At 41.3% G+C, this 18,254-nt stretch overlaps 1 protein-coding gene across 5 annotated transcripts in view; it reads left to right on the top strand.

Moving 5' to 3' along the window:
• BRF1 (BRF1 RNA polymerase III transcription initiation factor subunit) overlaps positions 1 to 18,254 on the top strand; it is a 298,365-nt gene that overhangs the window by 45,586 nt on the left and 234,525 nt on the right. For 3 of the 5 annotated variants that reach the window (XR_009760784.1, XM_061612347.1, XM_061612348.1), the window contains exon 3: positions 5,113 to 5,286. The exons of 1 other annotated variant lie outside the window; for it this stretch is intronic. Coding sequence is in view for 3 of the 4 variants with exons in the window: in XM_061612347.1 (XP_061468331.1) it covers positions 5,113 to 5,286 (174 nt within the window). In the remaining variant the exon portion in view is untranslated. The remainder of the gene's footprint in view (positions 1 to 5,112; positions 5,287 to 18,254) is intronic. One more of the 5 variants, XM_061612349.1, reaches the window with a different exon arrangement.

The raw sequence follows: 18,254 nt of genomic DNA, 5'->3' as shown, positions 1-18,254 counted from the left end.
GAAGAGTCTAAAAAGACTCCCAGACTACGAACCCGGTCCTTTAGGGGGAGTGTAACCCCGTCCAGGACAGGGGTTCAGGGTTGTTAAAACAAAAAGGGATTGTGAAGAGCTCCAAAAAGACCTCTCCAAACTGAGTGAATGGGCAGAAAAATGGCAAATGCAATTCAATATAAACAAGTGTAAAATTATGCATATTGGAGCAAAAAATCTGAATTTCACAAATACGCTCATGGGGTCTGAACTGGCGGTGACCGACCAGGAGAGAGACCTCGGGGTTGTAGTGGACAGCACGATGAAAATGTCGACCCAGTGTGTGGCAGCTGTGAAAAAGGCAAATTGCATGCTAGCGATAATTAGGAAAGGTATTGAAAATAAAACAGCCGATATCATAATGCCATTGTATAAATCTATGGTGCGGCCACATTTGGAATACTGTGTACAGTTCTGGTCGCCTCATCTCAAAAAGGATATTATAGAGTTGGAAAAGGTTCAGAAGAGGGCAACCAGAATGATCAAGGGGATGGAACGACTCCCTTACGAGGAAAGGTTGCAGCATTTGGGGCTTTTTAGTTTAGAGAAAAGGCGGGTCAGAGGAGACATGATAGAAGTGTATAAAATTATGCATGGCATTGAGAAAGTTGATAGAGAAAAGTTCTTCTCCCTCTCTCATAATACTAGAACTCGTGGACATTCAAAGAAGCTGAATGTTGGAAGATTCAGGACAGACAAAAGGAAGTACTTCTTTACTCAGCGCATAGTTAAACTATGGAATTTGCTCCCACAAGATGCAGTAATGGCCACCAGCTTGGATGGCTTTAAAAGAAGATGAGACAAATTCATGGAGGACAGGGCTATCAATGGCTACTAGCCATGATGGCTGTGCTCTGCCACCCTAGTCAGAGGCAGCATGCTTCTGAAAACCAGTTGCCGGAAGCCTCAGGAGGGGAGAGTGTTCTTGCACTCGGGTCCTGCTTGCGGGCTTCCCCTGGCACCTGGTTGGCCACTGTGAGAACAGGATGCTGGACTAGATGGGCCACTGGCCTGATCCAGCAGGCTCTTCTTATGTTCTTATGACAGCTGTACTGTGCCCTGCAGGATCAATTTTTTTTGTGGGGGGTTAAGATCAGAGTACGGATTATCTGTGTTAAAGAGGCTTAGGAATTAAAAATAATGGTGGGTGCACTATGCTCCTTTGTAGGGAATTTAGAAATGTAGCTGCTGATTAACCTGCATGCCCCATTTTAATTACAGTTGGGCACAGCTTGTTCAGAATAGTTAATTTATTGTCTGGGTTAGAGACCAGTACAGCACTGGCACATCTGTAAGCAATTTAATTTAATTTAATTAAAAATGGTGCTGGATCTGGCATTTGGCAATTGGGGTTTGAGATTGGCAGCACTTTGGGTATTGTTTGTGTTGGAAAGACAGCACTAACAAAGTCTAGTTTTCTACAGTTCCGAAATGATGCGCGTACAGGCAGGCATACAGAGAGAGATGACAGCTGGTGCAGTTTAAAGGTTGGTTGACTTTAATCAAAATGATTCATTGTGGAGGAAGGCCCGTGAATAATTTCCTATGTTTCTGGCACCAGTTTTGATCCTGATTTGGAGTACACAAGGTGCCTTTTAGATTACATTACTAAAATTATATACATGAGCTTATAGGCAACTGTTGCTTAACTCAGATTGAAAAAGCAAGGTCTTGAGCATCCCTTGTTGACCAAATAATCTTTAGCGTAGTTAAAGAATTAAGAAATATCTTTCTCCACAATCCTAATTAATCTCATCCAGAGCAGTTTGTAATTTCCACTTTCCTAAGTCTATAAGCACAACACAGGCCAGGATTGGGATTCTTCAAATAAATTTGGTAGGCAGTACAGACCACATGGGAAGCCTAGTGCATGTGTTGTTGGGGCAGGTTGAATTTATAAATGACTGTATCTAGTGAAGGAGCATGGCGCAATTGTAAAGTACATGCTTTAGATGCAAAAGGTCAAGCCCTGACATCTTCTGGTAGAACTGGGAAGGAGAGAGGCTGCCAGCTAGACCAGGCGTGGGGAATGTGTTTCTGGTGCAAATAGGAACAGCTGTGTGGGCTGGGAGTTTTCATTCTGTTTCCTGACTGTGTCAGCTGGTCCAGAGGAGTTACAAGCTAGCCAGCTCCCAGAGAGCAAGCTAACAGGGAGAGCTAACAGGAGTTTGGCAGAGTAGTTAGGTGGGGGAGGTCCCTAAAATCCCCCCCCATATGGTGTACCACATACCAGTGGGGCTCTCCTATTTACCAAGGAGGAGGACAGGACAAAGCACAGGCCATTCCAATACACCTAAAAAGAAAGAAGGGGGAAAAGGCAGTAGAGATTATGGACGGGAAGGACACTCCAGTGGTGATGACCTGCAAGGTGTGTACAATGTTTTTTTGCCTGACAGCAGCATGGTGTACACGTGCAGTAAGTGCAAACTGGTGGTGCTGTTGGAAGAAAAATGGCAGGTGACCACACTGGAATGGCTGGAATGGCAGGTGACCACACTGAAAAGTATAAGAGAAGATGAAGAGTTCTTAGAACGCTGGAACAGCAACAGCAAAGAGAAGTACAGGAGATGGAAGAACAACAGTATGTTGAAGCAGAAGAGGAGACGGTTGTGGAGAGCAACAATGAAGTGAAGGAAACTTCGTGGAAAAGGGTGACTGTTAGGAGCAGAAGAGCAAAAAGACATCCATCACCGGTGGAACTATGGAACCGCTTCCAGGTGCTTGAGGATGAGACTAGAGGACAGTCTGGAGGGGAAGAATAACAGGAAACCCTACATGACTGTGAGCAAGAGGTGGAAGCTCAGGCAAGCAGAGGCAATGCAACCAAGAAGAAGAGAAGAGTAATAGAGGTGGGAGACTCCCTACTGCATGGGACTGAAACCCAAGTATGCCAAGAAGATCCATGGACTTGCCAGGTATGTTGTCTCCAGATTAGAGATGTGATGGGTTGCCATTACTCATAAGGCCCACTGACAGATACTCCTTCTCATCCATGTGGGAAAGAATGATACTGCCAACCAGAGTTAAAAGAAATTATGTCAGAGTTGGAAGCTCTGGGAAGGAAACTCAAGAACTTTGGGGCCCAGATAGTTCTCTCGTCTATCCTTCCAGTACTTAGAAGAGAAGTGGAAAGGGAAAGAAAGATACTCTGAGTGAATGACTGGCTACAAAGGTGGTACCGACGCGAGAGATTTGGATTCTGGGAACACGGGCTACGCCCAACGCTATCATTGAGTTCAAGCCTAAATTTCTTAGTTTAATTAAAAATCAGGCATCTTTTAAACTGCAGAAGTTGAAGGTCAGAGTATGGGGCAAGGTCAGTAACTCTGTGAACATGGCTGATTTTTAATTAATTTCAGAACTCTGACAGAAAAAAGTTCAGAAGGGCTCTGGGTTTTCTCTCTCCCTTTTTAGACGTTGAACTTTCTCTTCTCTCTGACTGTTCTGTGTATCGCCATGAAAATTGAGAGGGTTGTTAAGCAAGCGTTTCTGAGTTCAGAACTATAAGTTTTGTAAGGTTTTGTTTTGAAATGAGCTTATGGGAAGCATCAGAATGGCATTTGGGGTATTTTCAATTTAACACTGCGGAATGTGAAAAATCCACGCTAGCTATAATATACAGCCATTCTCGTTCCTGGTTGTGGTGGAAGCTTGGCTATCTTGAACCATAGGATATAGAGCCCACGTGGAAAGTTGCACTGTGAAATGCCCCTGAGAGAACTTATCTGTCATATGTAAGCTACTCCTTCCTTTGTGTAATGTTAGAGGTGCTTTGCTAGGAAGTCCTGAACAAGAAGCATGAGGTAATGTACATGGACCCAGTGTTTTTATTATTCTGACAAGTCTGCTGTTGTCATTGTGATCTTAATTTAAGCTGTGAAGCAAGCCACATGGCAAACTTCTCTCTCCACATGGAAATGCTATTGGTTTCTGATATCCCCGTGAAACTTTAGGGTTCTGCATGTGTTCTTTAACAGCACATGGTAGAAGCATCTTTCTTACATATTGAGCCTATGCTCTACTAGTTGGCTTGTCAATAAATACCATACTTGCTTTACCTTGTTTTTTTATAAGTACTCTCCTTCAGTTTGGTCTTATGTTTCCTGCAGCTGACGTGTTTATTAGTATGATGGGCCTGTGCTGTGCTTTCCACAACTCCACCACCAGCTGTGTCATATCCTCTTAAGAGTCATTTAGAGAGCTTCAGACAAAGCAAGAAGGTGAATCCATCTTCTTGAAGCCACAATCTAATCTATGTAATCTGGCATGGGACTGCAGGAAGGAAGTGCTTTCACAGAAATGACAAGCTTAGAAGGCACATGTCTCTCTATGGCCAGATTCCCTCCATTGTGGTTTTGTTTTGTTTTAGCTAGGGGCCCTGCATACATAAAAATGTGCTTTGCCAGGTTTTGATGAACTGAAAACGTGTACTTTTTCTTCAACTTAACATGGGATATGTTCTTTTTGCATTTTGAGACACGCACCCTTATATTGCATTTGGGGGTATTACTCTTTTTGGAGTAGCTTATCCATAGGTTCACTCAGATAAAAACATTGCTGCTTGTAAACAAACCTTTAGCTTATCTTTAACTTCACTGTTCTTATGAATGGCGATAGTGAGATGGAGAGTTTATATAATTATTTTCTAATCAAATGTATTTTACTTCTTTAACAGTATAAAATGCATAACTTATAATAGCCCATGTAGAAATGCATAGTTGATTTGGGTGTTGTATATGTCTACTGTATACACAGGAAGTTTTCTTTAGCGCTGTGGGTTGTTTTACATAAAAATCTTTATATTACTCATGCTGAGTGAATAAAACAGAAGCAAGCCTAATTCTCTCTTTCTCTTTCCCCCTGCCCCCCCCCGAGTGTGACTTTATATAGTGTTTGAGAAAGAGCCTAGCTGCACTGAAAGTTTTAACTTACTTTAAAACAAAACCGTCCGTCCCCCTGAAAAAAAAATCTCCAGGTGTACAACATTTTACAGTACAGAACAACTAAGCAGGCTTCAATTTATTGTGAAATTATGTTTTGCAAATGGTATATTATTGTTATTCCTTTATTTTCTCTTGAAAGGAAAACGGCAGATTCATCATTTGGGAAACCAGCTGCAACTTAATCAGCATTGCCTTGACACAGCCTTCAATTTTTTCAAGATGGCAGTGAGCAAACACTTAACCCGTGGGAGGAAGATGACCCACGTGATCGCAGCTTGCCTTTACCTGGTGTGTAGGACGGAAGGCACTCCACGTATCCTTTCACTACTGAACAGCAAGGCTTTTTAAAGATTTCTTGGACGTATTTGTGTCCATTTGAGCTCTCAAATCGTCTGTGCTGTTTCCAATGGAAGCTCATTTTTATACACTTCAAACTTGTCTAAGAAAGCACTAGGCAACTATTTTGATTTGAATAAATGTAGATGGTAAAATTGGTGGGGTTTGTCTGATTTAATCCATTGTAGAATGTAGTGCCCTGGCCTGTAGAGGCTGGCAGTTAGGGAGCGGTATGAGCTAAAAGCTCTTCCCCCTTCCTCTGAGATCATGTGACAGTGTGATTATTCCACAGGAGAATCTACATCACTGGTCAGCTCACCATTTCTACAGTATGTACTGACTGGGTATTGTTATAAACAATTAAATGTGCCTATTTACTAGCTGTACATGCCCCAAATCCCTTTGCATGAATGTGGTTTTAAGGGCAATTGATTTATGCTAAAATATAACTACAACAAATGCTATTTTAATTGCAAGAATACAGTGTATTTCATCTTGAATGTAGCCAAGAGCAAGCCTTTGAATGTTGCCTCTCTCCACCGAAATTCCCTTCTCCCTGCTTCTGCCAAGTTGGCAGTCAATTTTAACTTGTACCTGTTCCCACCTTAACTTTGTGATCCTGCTGTTCTTTTCTGGTGTAGCTTTTCCTTGGCAACATTTCATTTTTTATTTTTGGCTTCCTGCACATGGTTTGTGAATGTGGGGTTCACATAAAGTAACAAGCTGTATTTGCCTTAGCAAACAATGGCTTAGGGCAGTGGTTCTCAAACTTCTTTGGTTCGCGGTGCACTGTAAAGCATACAAAAATTTTCTGGTGCACTTTGTGTACAAAATTAAAAATACATTAATATATTTTAAACTATGAATAAAAACTATACAAATGGGTTTCTTCTCATTTTCAAAGTATACTTTCATAATATTCGCGGCACACCCAGTCACCTCTTGCGGCGCACCAGTGTGCCACGGCGCACCATTTGAGAATCACTGGCTTAGGGTGACATGTAAACAAGCGCAGTGGGTAGGATTCTTTCTGTCTTTAGAGTTTCAAGTCAGTATTAATAATAGAAAATGCCTCCTCAAGTTGAAAAGGAATGTTTGGCAGTGCACATGTACCCCGTTCAATAGGTCGATGCTATTGAAGTGTTATGCAGTATTGATAGATTTCCTCCCCCCCCCAAGAAAAAGTCAGGCTCCATTATCTAATAATCTCAGTTTTTATAGTTGAATCTCAGAAAGGCATCTCTTCCTCAAATGGCATATTGAGGTTGGTTTCCTCTCCGTCTTTCTCCTGTCGTTGTATCTGCACTTTTTTTTTGGGGGGGGGGAGAGAGGCAATAGTGAGATTCACCTCCCTTCTTTTTGAGTCTCCGTCATTCCTTCTATTAGTAAAATGGGTTTTGCCAAGTGTGGATCTGCTTGGCATTGGAATGGGGCAAGAGTGGGTCTCTGGAAACACTGGGAATCCTGTAGGATTGCATGGAAATCTTGCGTTTTGTGGGGGGGGGAGGGAGAGGGAGAGAAAGAGGAAGAGAGTGTGTGAGTGTGTGAGTGTGAGCCTCACATCTCTTACTGCTTCAAAGATTGGCGGGTACTAGAGATGGTGTCTTTTTACTGGTGGCCCCATGCTTTTGGAACTTTCTCCCTAGGCAAGGTATGTATGGCCCTTATGTTGATTCCTTTTAAATGGGCCTCAAAGCCTTTTTAAAAATTCTAAACTGCTTTTACCTGGTATGTTAGTTGTTTTGTATTTAACTACTTCTGTTTGTATTTATACTGTTTTACTGCTGCTGTTGTAACATTTTTAAATTGTGGTTTAATGATTTGTAGTTATGCTGTGAATTAATTTTATGTGCTGTGTCCAGCGCTGCAGCTCCTGGCACCACAGACTATCCTGTGCACAAGGGAACTTCCTGTTCTGTCTCCTGCAGCCCCCCACGCACCCTCAAAATCAGCTCCAACCTTCCAGAGCAGATGTTGGCGATGCGCTGGGGAGAGGAAATGTTTGCAGAGCTTTGGATAAAACCCTTTGATTTGAAAGTGTTGTGAGAAACCTTGTCAATTTCTGAAGGGCATCCTATAAACAGCAAAATAATAAAAAACCCTCCAAAATGGGGAAAAGCCACGGTTTTTATTAACTTTTGATTAAATGGATATATTCTATGCTAACTTTCCACCCTACTGTACCTGTGGGTACAATGTAAGGCAGCCAGCTAGTTAGTTCATAAAATGCCACAGCAAGCGCGCTCAAAACCTAAGCATCTAAAAGGAGAGATAAGTATTAGTATGGATCTGCCTGTTGATTTTGTTTACCAAAAGCTGCTCCTGCGGATTGGAGATCTTGCAGAACAGCATGGGATGAGGGTCGCAGTGGGAAGGAGACATTGGTGAAAATATAGGACCCTACCTTGTGTGTGCAGAAGGCCTTCCACTCACATATTGGGCACCTTTGGGATCCAAGGTCCATCTCTTTCTTACCTGAAAGCAACAAACAACATTTTTTAAAATCTGAAACAAAAGGCTTTGCTGAAACATTGCAGAATAAACACTGAAAATTAAAAAGATAGGGAGAAGGTATTATAATCCTTAGACTTGAAGGCTTAGAGCAGGGGTAAGGAACCTTTTTAGCCCAACAGGCCAGATTGTTATTTCTCTCATGGGCCAAGTTTGACAAGTGGGATGTCATAATGACGCAGGAGTCTTCAGAAACCCTTTTCAAAGTGCTGTTTTGCGCCATCCTTTGAAAGGGGCTTTGCAGGCACTGCTGATTGAAGTTGAAGTTAATAGACATGACTAATTTAGGTTCATTCATTGCAGTGGGCCTGCTCTGAGTAGGACTTAGTTAAAATACGTCTCTTTGCTTGTATTTTTGACACTGAATGCAAAATAATATGTATATTATCTGCCAGGGTTTTGGGGGGGGGATGCGGGAGTGTGGGTTAGTTAAAAGGGATATTATGGGACAGTCTTTGCCCTTATTATTTCATCAGCATAAATTGCTTCTGTTTTCCCCCTCTGGTTACCTTGACATCTGGCCCCCAGCACAAAGTAGTATGTGTAAAAGACCATGTGGCTCAGTGATCTGTGTGAGTCTGTTACATAAGCGCAAGCAGTAACTAGAGTGGGTAACTAATTTTGCATATGTTGACAGTATGTTGATGTTAGAGTGGTTTCACTTTTATAGAGTTTCACTTAAATTATGTGCCTGCCTCTTGCCCAGATAGTTAGGTACCTTTGTTCTTATGAACACGAATACAAGCTTTTAATTGAAAGTGGTTCTCAAGAAGGGCTATATTTTTGTCTTCCTTTGTAATACCAAGGACATGGCCCAAATTCTGTCCTGCACGGGCAGCCAGTTGCAAGAAAGCAGATCTGTATAGCTCTGTATGTACCGTATAGCTCAAGGCTTTGCACGTAAAAGGTTCCTGGTTTAGTCCCCTGGCATCACTCCAGATAAAAGCATCAGGTAGCAGCCAAATGAAAGGCTTTCTGCCAGAGACTCTGGAGAACTGCTGCCAGTCAAAGTAAACAGTACTGAGCTAGATGGATGAATAGTCTGTTATGGTTTAAGGCTCCGATGTAACTCCCTTCTCCACCATACGCTGATAGTGTTAGTGGCAACACATTTGTCCATCATGTTTAACACAGCTGCATATGCAAGGGTGGTGGTGGAGGATTGCAGTTACTAGTGTGAATAGTGAGATTTGCCCCAGGACTTGCCTTTGCTAAGGGCAGGAAAACTGCAGATGCCTTGCCTGTCTTTATGCATTATAAGTGCATTGCTGCATCTTCCTCCTGCATTGCTGTGCACTGCTGTCCAGTGGTTCTAACATTAGTTGCTTTTGTGGTTTTATTATTTTAATTGGGCATTGTAGTTGTTTAAATTGTGATATTTTTACCCTGTCCTGGAACCATTTGGTAAAGGGTGGGTTATGTGTACTGCCTTCAAGTCGATTCCGACTTATGGCTACCCTATGAATAGGGTTTTCATGAGGCTGAGAGGCAGTGACTGGCCCAAGGTCACCCAGTGAGCTTCATGGCTATGTGCAGATTCGGACCCTGGTCTCTAGGTCGTAGTCCAACACCTTAACAGTCATGTTTAATATATTGTATTCTGGTGTGGGATTGAATTTAATGAAGAGTGAGCTAGAAGTGCCTCAGATGAATACATAATAAATTATAATACTGTCCTGCCCTGCAAGAGTGCAAGAATTACAAAAAGCTGAAGCTCTTTGAATACTTTGTGGTGCTAAATATTCATATATGATGATGGTACCACAATTCTCCACCAAGAGAAGCAGAATTCTGCCACCTGTATGAATTCTGAAAACTAAACAAATTCATATTAATTCTCTTATTTTACAGAAGTCTGCATCTGCAAGTCATGGAAATACAATAGTTATGGAATAGGCACAGAGCATAGAATCAGAGAATTAAAGGGTTATAGCCTATGTCCAACCCTCCTATTCAGTGTAGGAAATCCAGAGCTAAATCATCCCCAAGAGATGACTGCCTAGCCTTTGCTTGAAGATCTCAGGCAAATGAGAGCCTGCTAGTTAGTTACATTGTTAAATGGCTTTTATCATGAAGAACCTTAGGAAAAACCTCTTAACTGTAAGATCAGTTCAACCATAGAACCAGTTAACTGGGGTGGATGGGTGGGCTCTTCCTCACTGACATCTTTTTCAGTCTCTGCCTGCCCACTCCAGAGGCTTCATTAGGCACAGTTTATTGAATCACAATAAGGTCTAGAAACATGCTAGTTGCATGTTCTGTCTTACATGGGGGCCAGTCCTTTGGTCTTTCCAGCCCAGTGCCATCTACTCTGAGAGCAGCTCGCCATGGTCTTGGCAGAGAGTCTTCCCTAGCACTGCCACCTGGTATCCTTTGGTAGATGGCAGGGAGTAAACCTGGGGATTTTTCAATGCAGTACATGTGCTGTACTATTGAGCTATGCCTCTCCCTCCCCCTACAATCTTGTTTTTTTTTTTTTAATGGAAGAGTGACTCCTCTCTGACCCCAGCAGTGCTTTTCTGCATTGTTTGGGTGAATCACTTGCAGGGATGTGTGCTATAATTTTGGCAGGAAAGTGTGTTGATATTGCTTTTGTAAGCTCTGGTAGTGCAACCCAAAACAGATACATGGAAGAGGTTGCACTTGTAAAAACTTCCAAAATGAATGCAGTCTGGAACAACTGGCTTATTCTTTTAAGACCATGTTCTTAAGAGTAGGATGCTTGAAATGTATTGGTGTATAAACGTTTTTTTTAAAAAAAACAGAATCCTGCCCTTCCTTCAAGGAGTTCAGGATGATATGCAAGACCCATCCCCATTTTCTCCTTACACAACATCCCTGTAAAGTAGTTTAGGCTGAAAGTTAGGACCTGAACTGACTGGATGTGAGAGTCTACGGTCAGGATTCCCTACAGTTTAAAGAATATTAATAGGAGCTGTGGGTGAGTAGGCCATTTGGATTGGGGCACTGGCACTGTGGGTGAGGGGGCTTAAGCCTTTCTGAGTCTGAATTGCTCCCTCCCCTTCCAAGATTTGCTTTTTACCACATGGGAGAAAAAAACCATACCAGTATTATGTATGGCTCTAGGAGGGGAGACAGTTTTGATCAGGAAAATGGCACAGGAAGGAAAGGGTTAAACAGACCCCCCCACAACCTCCCACCTTCCCCTTGCTGCTATTAATAGGAGATGGGAGTAATTCATATTGGGAAAATGATGGAAATCGAACCCCAAGCCTGGGCCGCTATTAAATGTTTTAAAAACTACATGAGATTATGACCACAGGTCCCTTTCATCACTATGGTGATGAGTCCAAGGTAGCCCACGGAGCTTCAGGGCTGGGTGACTTTGGGCCAGATCTCTAGCATTCCATTTACTTTACTGCAATTACTCTTGTGGCTGGCACTTACAAATATGGCCTTTAATTTACTGTTTGAGCCCTAATCTAAATCAAAACATTGGGATTCTCTACCCTTATGTATAAGATCTGATTAAAAACAAGCTGTTGCTGAAGTTCCCAATGAACAGACTGTTCTGAAAGAGTTGAATGTTGTTTCTGACCAGTTTGGTTACTCTGTGATGTGTGGCTGACCTCTTTCGTTTCTCGGTAAAACAATATTTGGCTTGCACAGTATTTTCCGGGTGGAATTTTTATTGTTTTAATACAGGGGAAATTAATTGACTGTATGGGTGATGGGAGAGAGATGTTATGCAAAACCTCTTGGTAGATTTTCCACTTTTTTGATCCCTCCATTTCCCTGCTTCTGAGAATAACTGCATGGTGGGTGAAACCATGAGGTGGTATTTATTCCCTTCATGTGCTGTCCATGTCTATTCCCACAAATCAGTTTTTGTTCTTTCACTGCATCAGCATCTGGATATAGCTGTACAAAACTAATTTATTTAAATTTTACTTTTATTCTTGTCTCAGCTGGCTGATGTATCAAGCCACTGGTTGTGTAATAATATTGACATTCCCAACATTTTGATGGGTCGTAGTTGGGGCTGTGTGTACTTCACACTAAAAAAAAAAGTAGTAAAGTTCTGCAACCAGGTGATCCAAATTCTGTTTTGACAAAAGTTGAAATTTCCAGCCTGTATGCATTATGCAAATTGGGCAGATTTGCACACTTTCTTATACTTTGCATAAGTTGTCCTGCAGCTTTTGATATTTTGCATCGCAAAGTAGTAGAACATGGACGCTTCCTTCCTCTGGTTTGTGAGATTTATGCAATTGTGTGTGCAGTTTCCAGTGCAATTGGAAATATTTTGATTACCCACTTTCAGTCTGTTTTTAGGAAGGGGCATTAATTGACAAATACCAAATGCTGGCAAGAAGAGGTTCTAATTTCATTTGTGTTGGCATTCTCCTTTGTGAGAGCAATTATGTCAAAGCAGTGAGCCATGATAACCCAGTGGACTATAAATTTAAATAATAATTTCTGAAAACATAGCTGGAAAAGTATTCCCAAATGTAGTAGCTCTACATTCAAAAGTTTTGTTTCTGAAGGAAAGCGGAGCCCTGGAAAGAATATTTGGAGATTGCTTACAAAATATTTGGACATACGGAAATATTGTATATGCTTGGGGTAGAAGGATCTGGCACCCAGTCTTTCAGGCTGTATCATATATGCAGTGATGGATATAGTACTTCCACATAGACTGGTTGCAGCTCAAAGATGACAGTAATACTGTTAGGAAAAATAAGAGAAGGTACAATGGTCTTTACTTTGAATTAAAAGCATTTTGAAAGTTTCCTACATTGCCAGGTTCATGATAGTTAAGGATATTAATATTTACGGAGTTCTCAGTGCTGGTAGTTTAAACAGTCGATTGTGCCCCTGATAATAATACTTAATAAAGCATCTTAAAACTAATTAGGATCCATGCAGAACTTTAAAAGTAAATGGGCACCACCTGCAGACTTTGAATCTAATCAGACAAGCCACGTTAAGGAGGAAAGCGAAGGAAGGTAACTGGGAGGGGAGGGACTGTTGGCATATACTCTCAGTCTTCTCACAACTAGAAGATTGGACCGAGTTGTTTTCACTAGGATTTAGCCAACAGATGGCTCAGTTTGTGAACTTTCTGTAGTCAGGAATAGCTGCAGCTGGTGATGGAAAACATGAAGGATGGACCCCCGGTACGCTTGAAAAATGGGCTTTAATTTTCCTTTCCACATATGCTGGGGTGTGTGTCATTCTGGAGAGCGAGCAAGCCAGATAAGAATGTTCCCGTGTCATGGAGTAAAAAGAGGTTGTTTCTTCCTACTGGAACAGGATACAGGTGTGGAATGTGTGTTTTTGTTTTTTAAGCCTCCCTTGTTTACAAATTAGGCCTCTTCCTCACACCAGAAGAACAAAGGTGGACAAAATACTAAACTGGACTCATTCTGAAACAGACTGTTTGAGAATGGAGATTTGAAATGCATCTACTCAAATCCATAATGTATTTATGAAACAACATCTGTAATTTTTTATATTACATTTTTACTCTTCCTGTCTTCTAGGAAGTTCATAGATGATTTTCCCACTCCTCCTTTTCCATTTTTTGTTTTAACCAAATTAAATCTCATTTAGAATGGGCACATGGTTGTAGATAGGAAGTGCTTCAGGCCAAAGTCTGATTGCTGTAACAGGCTGTATGTATTTCTGTGGGCCCGCAAATATTGGCTTGTCAGTGCATGTGAGATAAAACCTTGCCTCACTTAATCCTGCCAGCGGCTTGGGAAGAGGCAGGCTTCTATCTCACTATCTTCTATTTATCATATTGCACAATCTTCCACATATTTATTTTTATTTAGTTATAGGCTGACTTTTGTAAAAAAAAAAAAAAAAAAACACACTCTCCAAGGCTTCTTCAGAGGATCCCCCCCCCAAGAAAAATTCAAAAACAAAATGGCATCTAAAAATAAGAAAACCACAGCAAAAAGTCATAAAAAACAGCACATGCTCTTTAATAAAAGAACAACCAGAAAGACCAAAGGGATTGTCTTGGCTATCACCAAAAGTTCTCTAAACCTCAGTGCAAGTGAAATAAAGCCCAGCCTCTTTCAAGTTTTCTGGAACAGGAGTGGGAAGAGTTCAGGTTTGCAGAATCTATTTTGATTTCTACTAGAACCCCAAGGCCCACCAACCAGGGACAGGTGCAAAACAGGACACAAGAAGAGACATCTCCTAAGAATTAAGGAACAGGATGCCTCTACACATGCTTAGCCTTGGAATTGTGAGCAGCACAAAAGCCAAGGTCACACTTGTTTAGCACAAAACCCCACTCCCGTTTTTCTTCTAAACTTCCTTTGTTTTAGCAGCCTAGTTTAACATGGAAACCTTTTTAGTAGTTGCTATCAAAAACACTTGCTGATCCTTTTCAAATTATTCACACGTCTTGCCCTATTCGCTACCAAGTGGTATTAATTCATTTGAGACTGTTGAGATAAGCACCCTGAAATGAGGATTGTTTAACAGCATGTTTAGAAAAGCTATACGAACATAGAATCATAGAATAGTAGAGTTGGAAGGGGCCTACAAGGCCATCGAGTCCAACCCCCTGCTCAATGCAGGAATCCAAATCAAAGCATTCCCGACATTTTTATTCCACTGGTGCCACATACGATGCGGACTAAATAATGTGACTGCATTTATATTATGTGCTGGTTGTATTTTAGTAGTGATAAAATGGACTGCAAAACTTACAAGGGGTATTTTTTTATGTGCTGGGAGCATTCAAAAAAGGTATCTCCTCCTATATAGCCTGAAGAGAGAGAGTTAATTCTACCACCCTAGGATTTTGCCACCTCACTTTGTTGCATATATAGAATATGCACTAGTTAAGTTGCTCCCAAAGGAGTCCAAGGCAGCAAACAACATAGCAGTAAAACAGTATACTAAACCAAATAAAAACATTAAGAACATTAAAAACAGTCACATACTCCCATAGCTAATAACTTCAAGGTTCCTGGGAATGGCATATTTCAGTCATCAAATGCCTAGGTGAACAGAAATGTTGTAAAGTTCCTCCCAAAAGTTAATAATGAGAGAGACAAGCACACCTCACCATGGAGGGCATTCTACAAACAAGGAACCACCATTGAGAAGTCGCTATCATGGGTCAGTACCAACCAGACAGTACCACCAAAAAGACTCCCCCTGCTGATCATAGGGTCAGAAATGGTTAATACTGGGGGAGGTGTTCTCCAAGGAGCCGAAGGTGACATACTGCCATCCTTCAGTGGGTGCTCTCAGGGGCTAGGGTCCCAATCCCAGGACACAAAGCCTCTGCATAGTCAGGGTATCTGGTGCAGTACAGTCCAAACAAATGTAGGTCCAACACAGGGAATCAGTATAGGTCCAGAACGATCCAGAAGCAAGGTCAAGAAATAGTCCAAGGTCACTATGACATGGTCTTCTGTAAGGTACAACACAACAAGGGGGAGGAACTAGAGTCAGGCATCAAAGACCTGCATTGTGTCCAGCAACTGAAAGGCTCAAGAGGGAGGCCTTATATACTCTGGCGTCTTAAACCACACATCCAACCTCAGCTGCTGGCAGTGAAGGGGTTTCTGGGATTGCTTACTCATGAGTAGACCTGTGTCCATGGATACATACTGGGTTGTCACTCTTTGGCCTGATCCCAAATCTTTTGGCTCTGGCACTCCTCCTCCTCCTCCTCCTCCTGCTCACATTTCCAGGGTTTCTTCAGCAGCTGTCAACCCAAAGGAATCCTCAGGATTGGATCCACAGGGCCCTGCCTGCTCCTCAAGGTCCTTGACCTATGGGGTGTCTTATTTGTCATCTGAGGACTCAGTGTCAGGTACCAGATCAGGTCTAGGCATGACATGTAGAGGTTTCTCTACCACCGCCAATTTTATCTGTGCAGCAACTGGGAAAGAACCTCTCCTGCTGTGGCACCTTTTATATGGAATCACCATCCCTTTGAACTCTGACAGGTACCCTCACTGATGATGTTTAGGTGTCTCCTTAAAACACATTTATGTATCCAGGCCTTTGTCAGTGCTTAATTCCAACTCCCTCCCACAAGATCTTCGGCACATCTCTTCCCTGAATATGTTCTGCAAGGCCTTAAAGACCTGGCTTTTTCAACAGGCTTTCGGGATTTTTGGGGAGGCTTAATATTCTTCTGTTTAAATGCCTCCTATTATGTATTGTTTGTTCTTATAATTTATATTATTTCACTGTATTTTTGTATTGTTTTTTGCCATATTTATTGTATGTACGTCGCCTAGAGTGGCCATCGGCCAGATAGGCGACACATAAATTAAATTTTATTATTATTATTATTATTATTATTATTATTATTATTATTATTATTATTATTATTATGTTTATTTTATTTCTGCCTGATTTCAGATGCATTTATATTATTATACAGCCACGAGAGTGGCTGTATACTAAAGCCAGCATGGATTTTTCACATTCCGCCATGTTAAATTGAAAAAAAAAAAACCATGCCATTCTGCTGTTTCCCATAAGCTTATTTCAAAACAAAACCTATAGTCCTGAACTCAGAATTGCTTGCTTAACAACCCTCTAAGTTTTCATGGCAATACACAAAACACTCAGAGAGAATCTAGAGTTCAAAGCATAAAATGAGAAGAAAAAAATCCAGATTCCATTGGACTTTTTTCTGTCAGTGGTCTCATAATTTGTTGAAATTAATTTCAAATCAGCTATGTTCACAGAGTACCTGTAATCCTATTCCTGACTTTGCCCCATATTCTGACCTTCATCTTATGTAGTTTAAAAGTTAAAAAAATGCCTGGCTGATTAGTTTTAAGAAATTTAACATTGAAGTCTATGATAGCGCAGGCATGTTCAATAAGAACCAATTGTCAGTGTTCTAAAAGACTAACAGCTGTTTGGCTTGGTTAATAAGGGGGCCACACCCACGCCAGACATTTATTCCACTTCCCCCTAAGAATCCTGGGAAATGTAGTTTGTGAAGGTTGCTGAGAGTTGTTAGGAGATTCCTATTTCCCTGACAGAGCTCCAGTGGCCAGAGTGATTTAACAGTCAGCCCCTGTTCCCAGAGAATTCTGGTGACTGTAGCTCTGTGAGGGGAATAGGATGTCCTCTAACTACTCTCAGCACCCTCCAATAATTACATTTCTCAGGATTCTTTGGGGGAAGCCATGACTGTTTAAAGTGGAATAAATGTTTGGTGTGGATGTGACCCCTTAGGACAGCTTTGGTTTAAATTTTGGTGGGAGACTACACGAGTCTGCTGTAGAATAAAAAGGTGGGGGAAACCTTGAAAAATAATGATACTGTTAACAATGTTTTCCTTTTGGAAAGGAAAAAGGGCTTCCCTTCTGCTCAGTGCTCACCCACCCAATCTGATTGCAGGTGTTGCCAACACTCACCATATGCTCAGAGGCACATGTTACCAAATTCTTCCAAGCTATACAGGAAGTGGATGGGACTGTGAAAGACCAACCCAAATTTTGTTTGCATTTTGACAAATTTGTAGGGTGGTACAATATCTCAGAGAGGAGTTCAGATCTCCTGCTCCCCTGGTGCATTCACTATAGCTGCCCAATTTCCCTGTTTTTTAGAGTTTGATAGAAATATCTGTTGGCTATAGATACGTTCTTACACTGCAATGGTTTTTTGTCTATTGGTGAATATTATATTATGTTTTCATCAATGTACTATACTTTTAATCTTGTATATTGCCTCAGTACTGATGTGGGAGGCAGTATAACAGTGTCTTAATACATAAATCTGCATGGTAAGTTAGACTGAGAGACAGTGACAGGCCTGAGGTCATCCAGTGAGTGTCATGGCTAAATGGAGCCGTGAACTCTGTTCTCCCTAGCCTAGTCCAACACTCTAACCACTATACCACCCTACCCTTTGCTCAATCGCCAATTCAGAGCATTTGCCTTGGAAGTGGAGAGATACAGTAAGCACGGAGCCCAGTTGTTTCTTGTGTCTGCTTTCTGGAACCAAGCTGCATGCAAAGAGATCGCAATCTTTGTGCTGTGGAGTGTTATGTGAAATTGTGCTACCAGATCACAGTCAAACCCACAACAGGGTGTGCGAAGAGGACTTGATTACCTCTTTCCCAGCGTATTGCTGGCAGCTATTATTTTACCAGAGGCAAATGATATGTACAATCAGTGCATATTTGTCTTGTGAAGAAGTCTAATAGTGAGATAAGCTTACATCTCCTTAAAAAACAAAAACAAGCCCTGATAATGAAAAGAGCATTTTCTGTGTTGTAAATGAGACTCACAATAAGTGTTTGCTACCTTTGGAGGTTTAAGAGGCATAAAAGTTTGATGATGATTCTAAGAAAATATTTTTCTGTCTTTGTTAAAAGTATTTTTAGTGGAAGTTTATATCATTGTCATTTAGAAACCCTTGATAATTTTTTCTTTCCTTTGGAAGTAAATTTACTTGTGACATTTGCCA

The sequence above is a fragment of the Rhineura floridana genome, chromosome 2, assembly GCF_030035675.1.
Source record: "Rhineura floridana isolate rRhiFlo1 chromosome 2, rRhiFlo1.hap2, whole genome shotgun sequence".
NCBI classification, from domain to species: Eukaryota; Metazoa; Chordata; class Lepidosauria; order Squamata; family Rhineuridae; genus Rhineura; species Rhineura floridana.
This window is presented reverse-complemented; position numbering and strand designations above follow the sequence as displayed.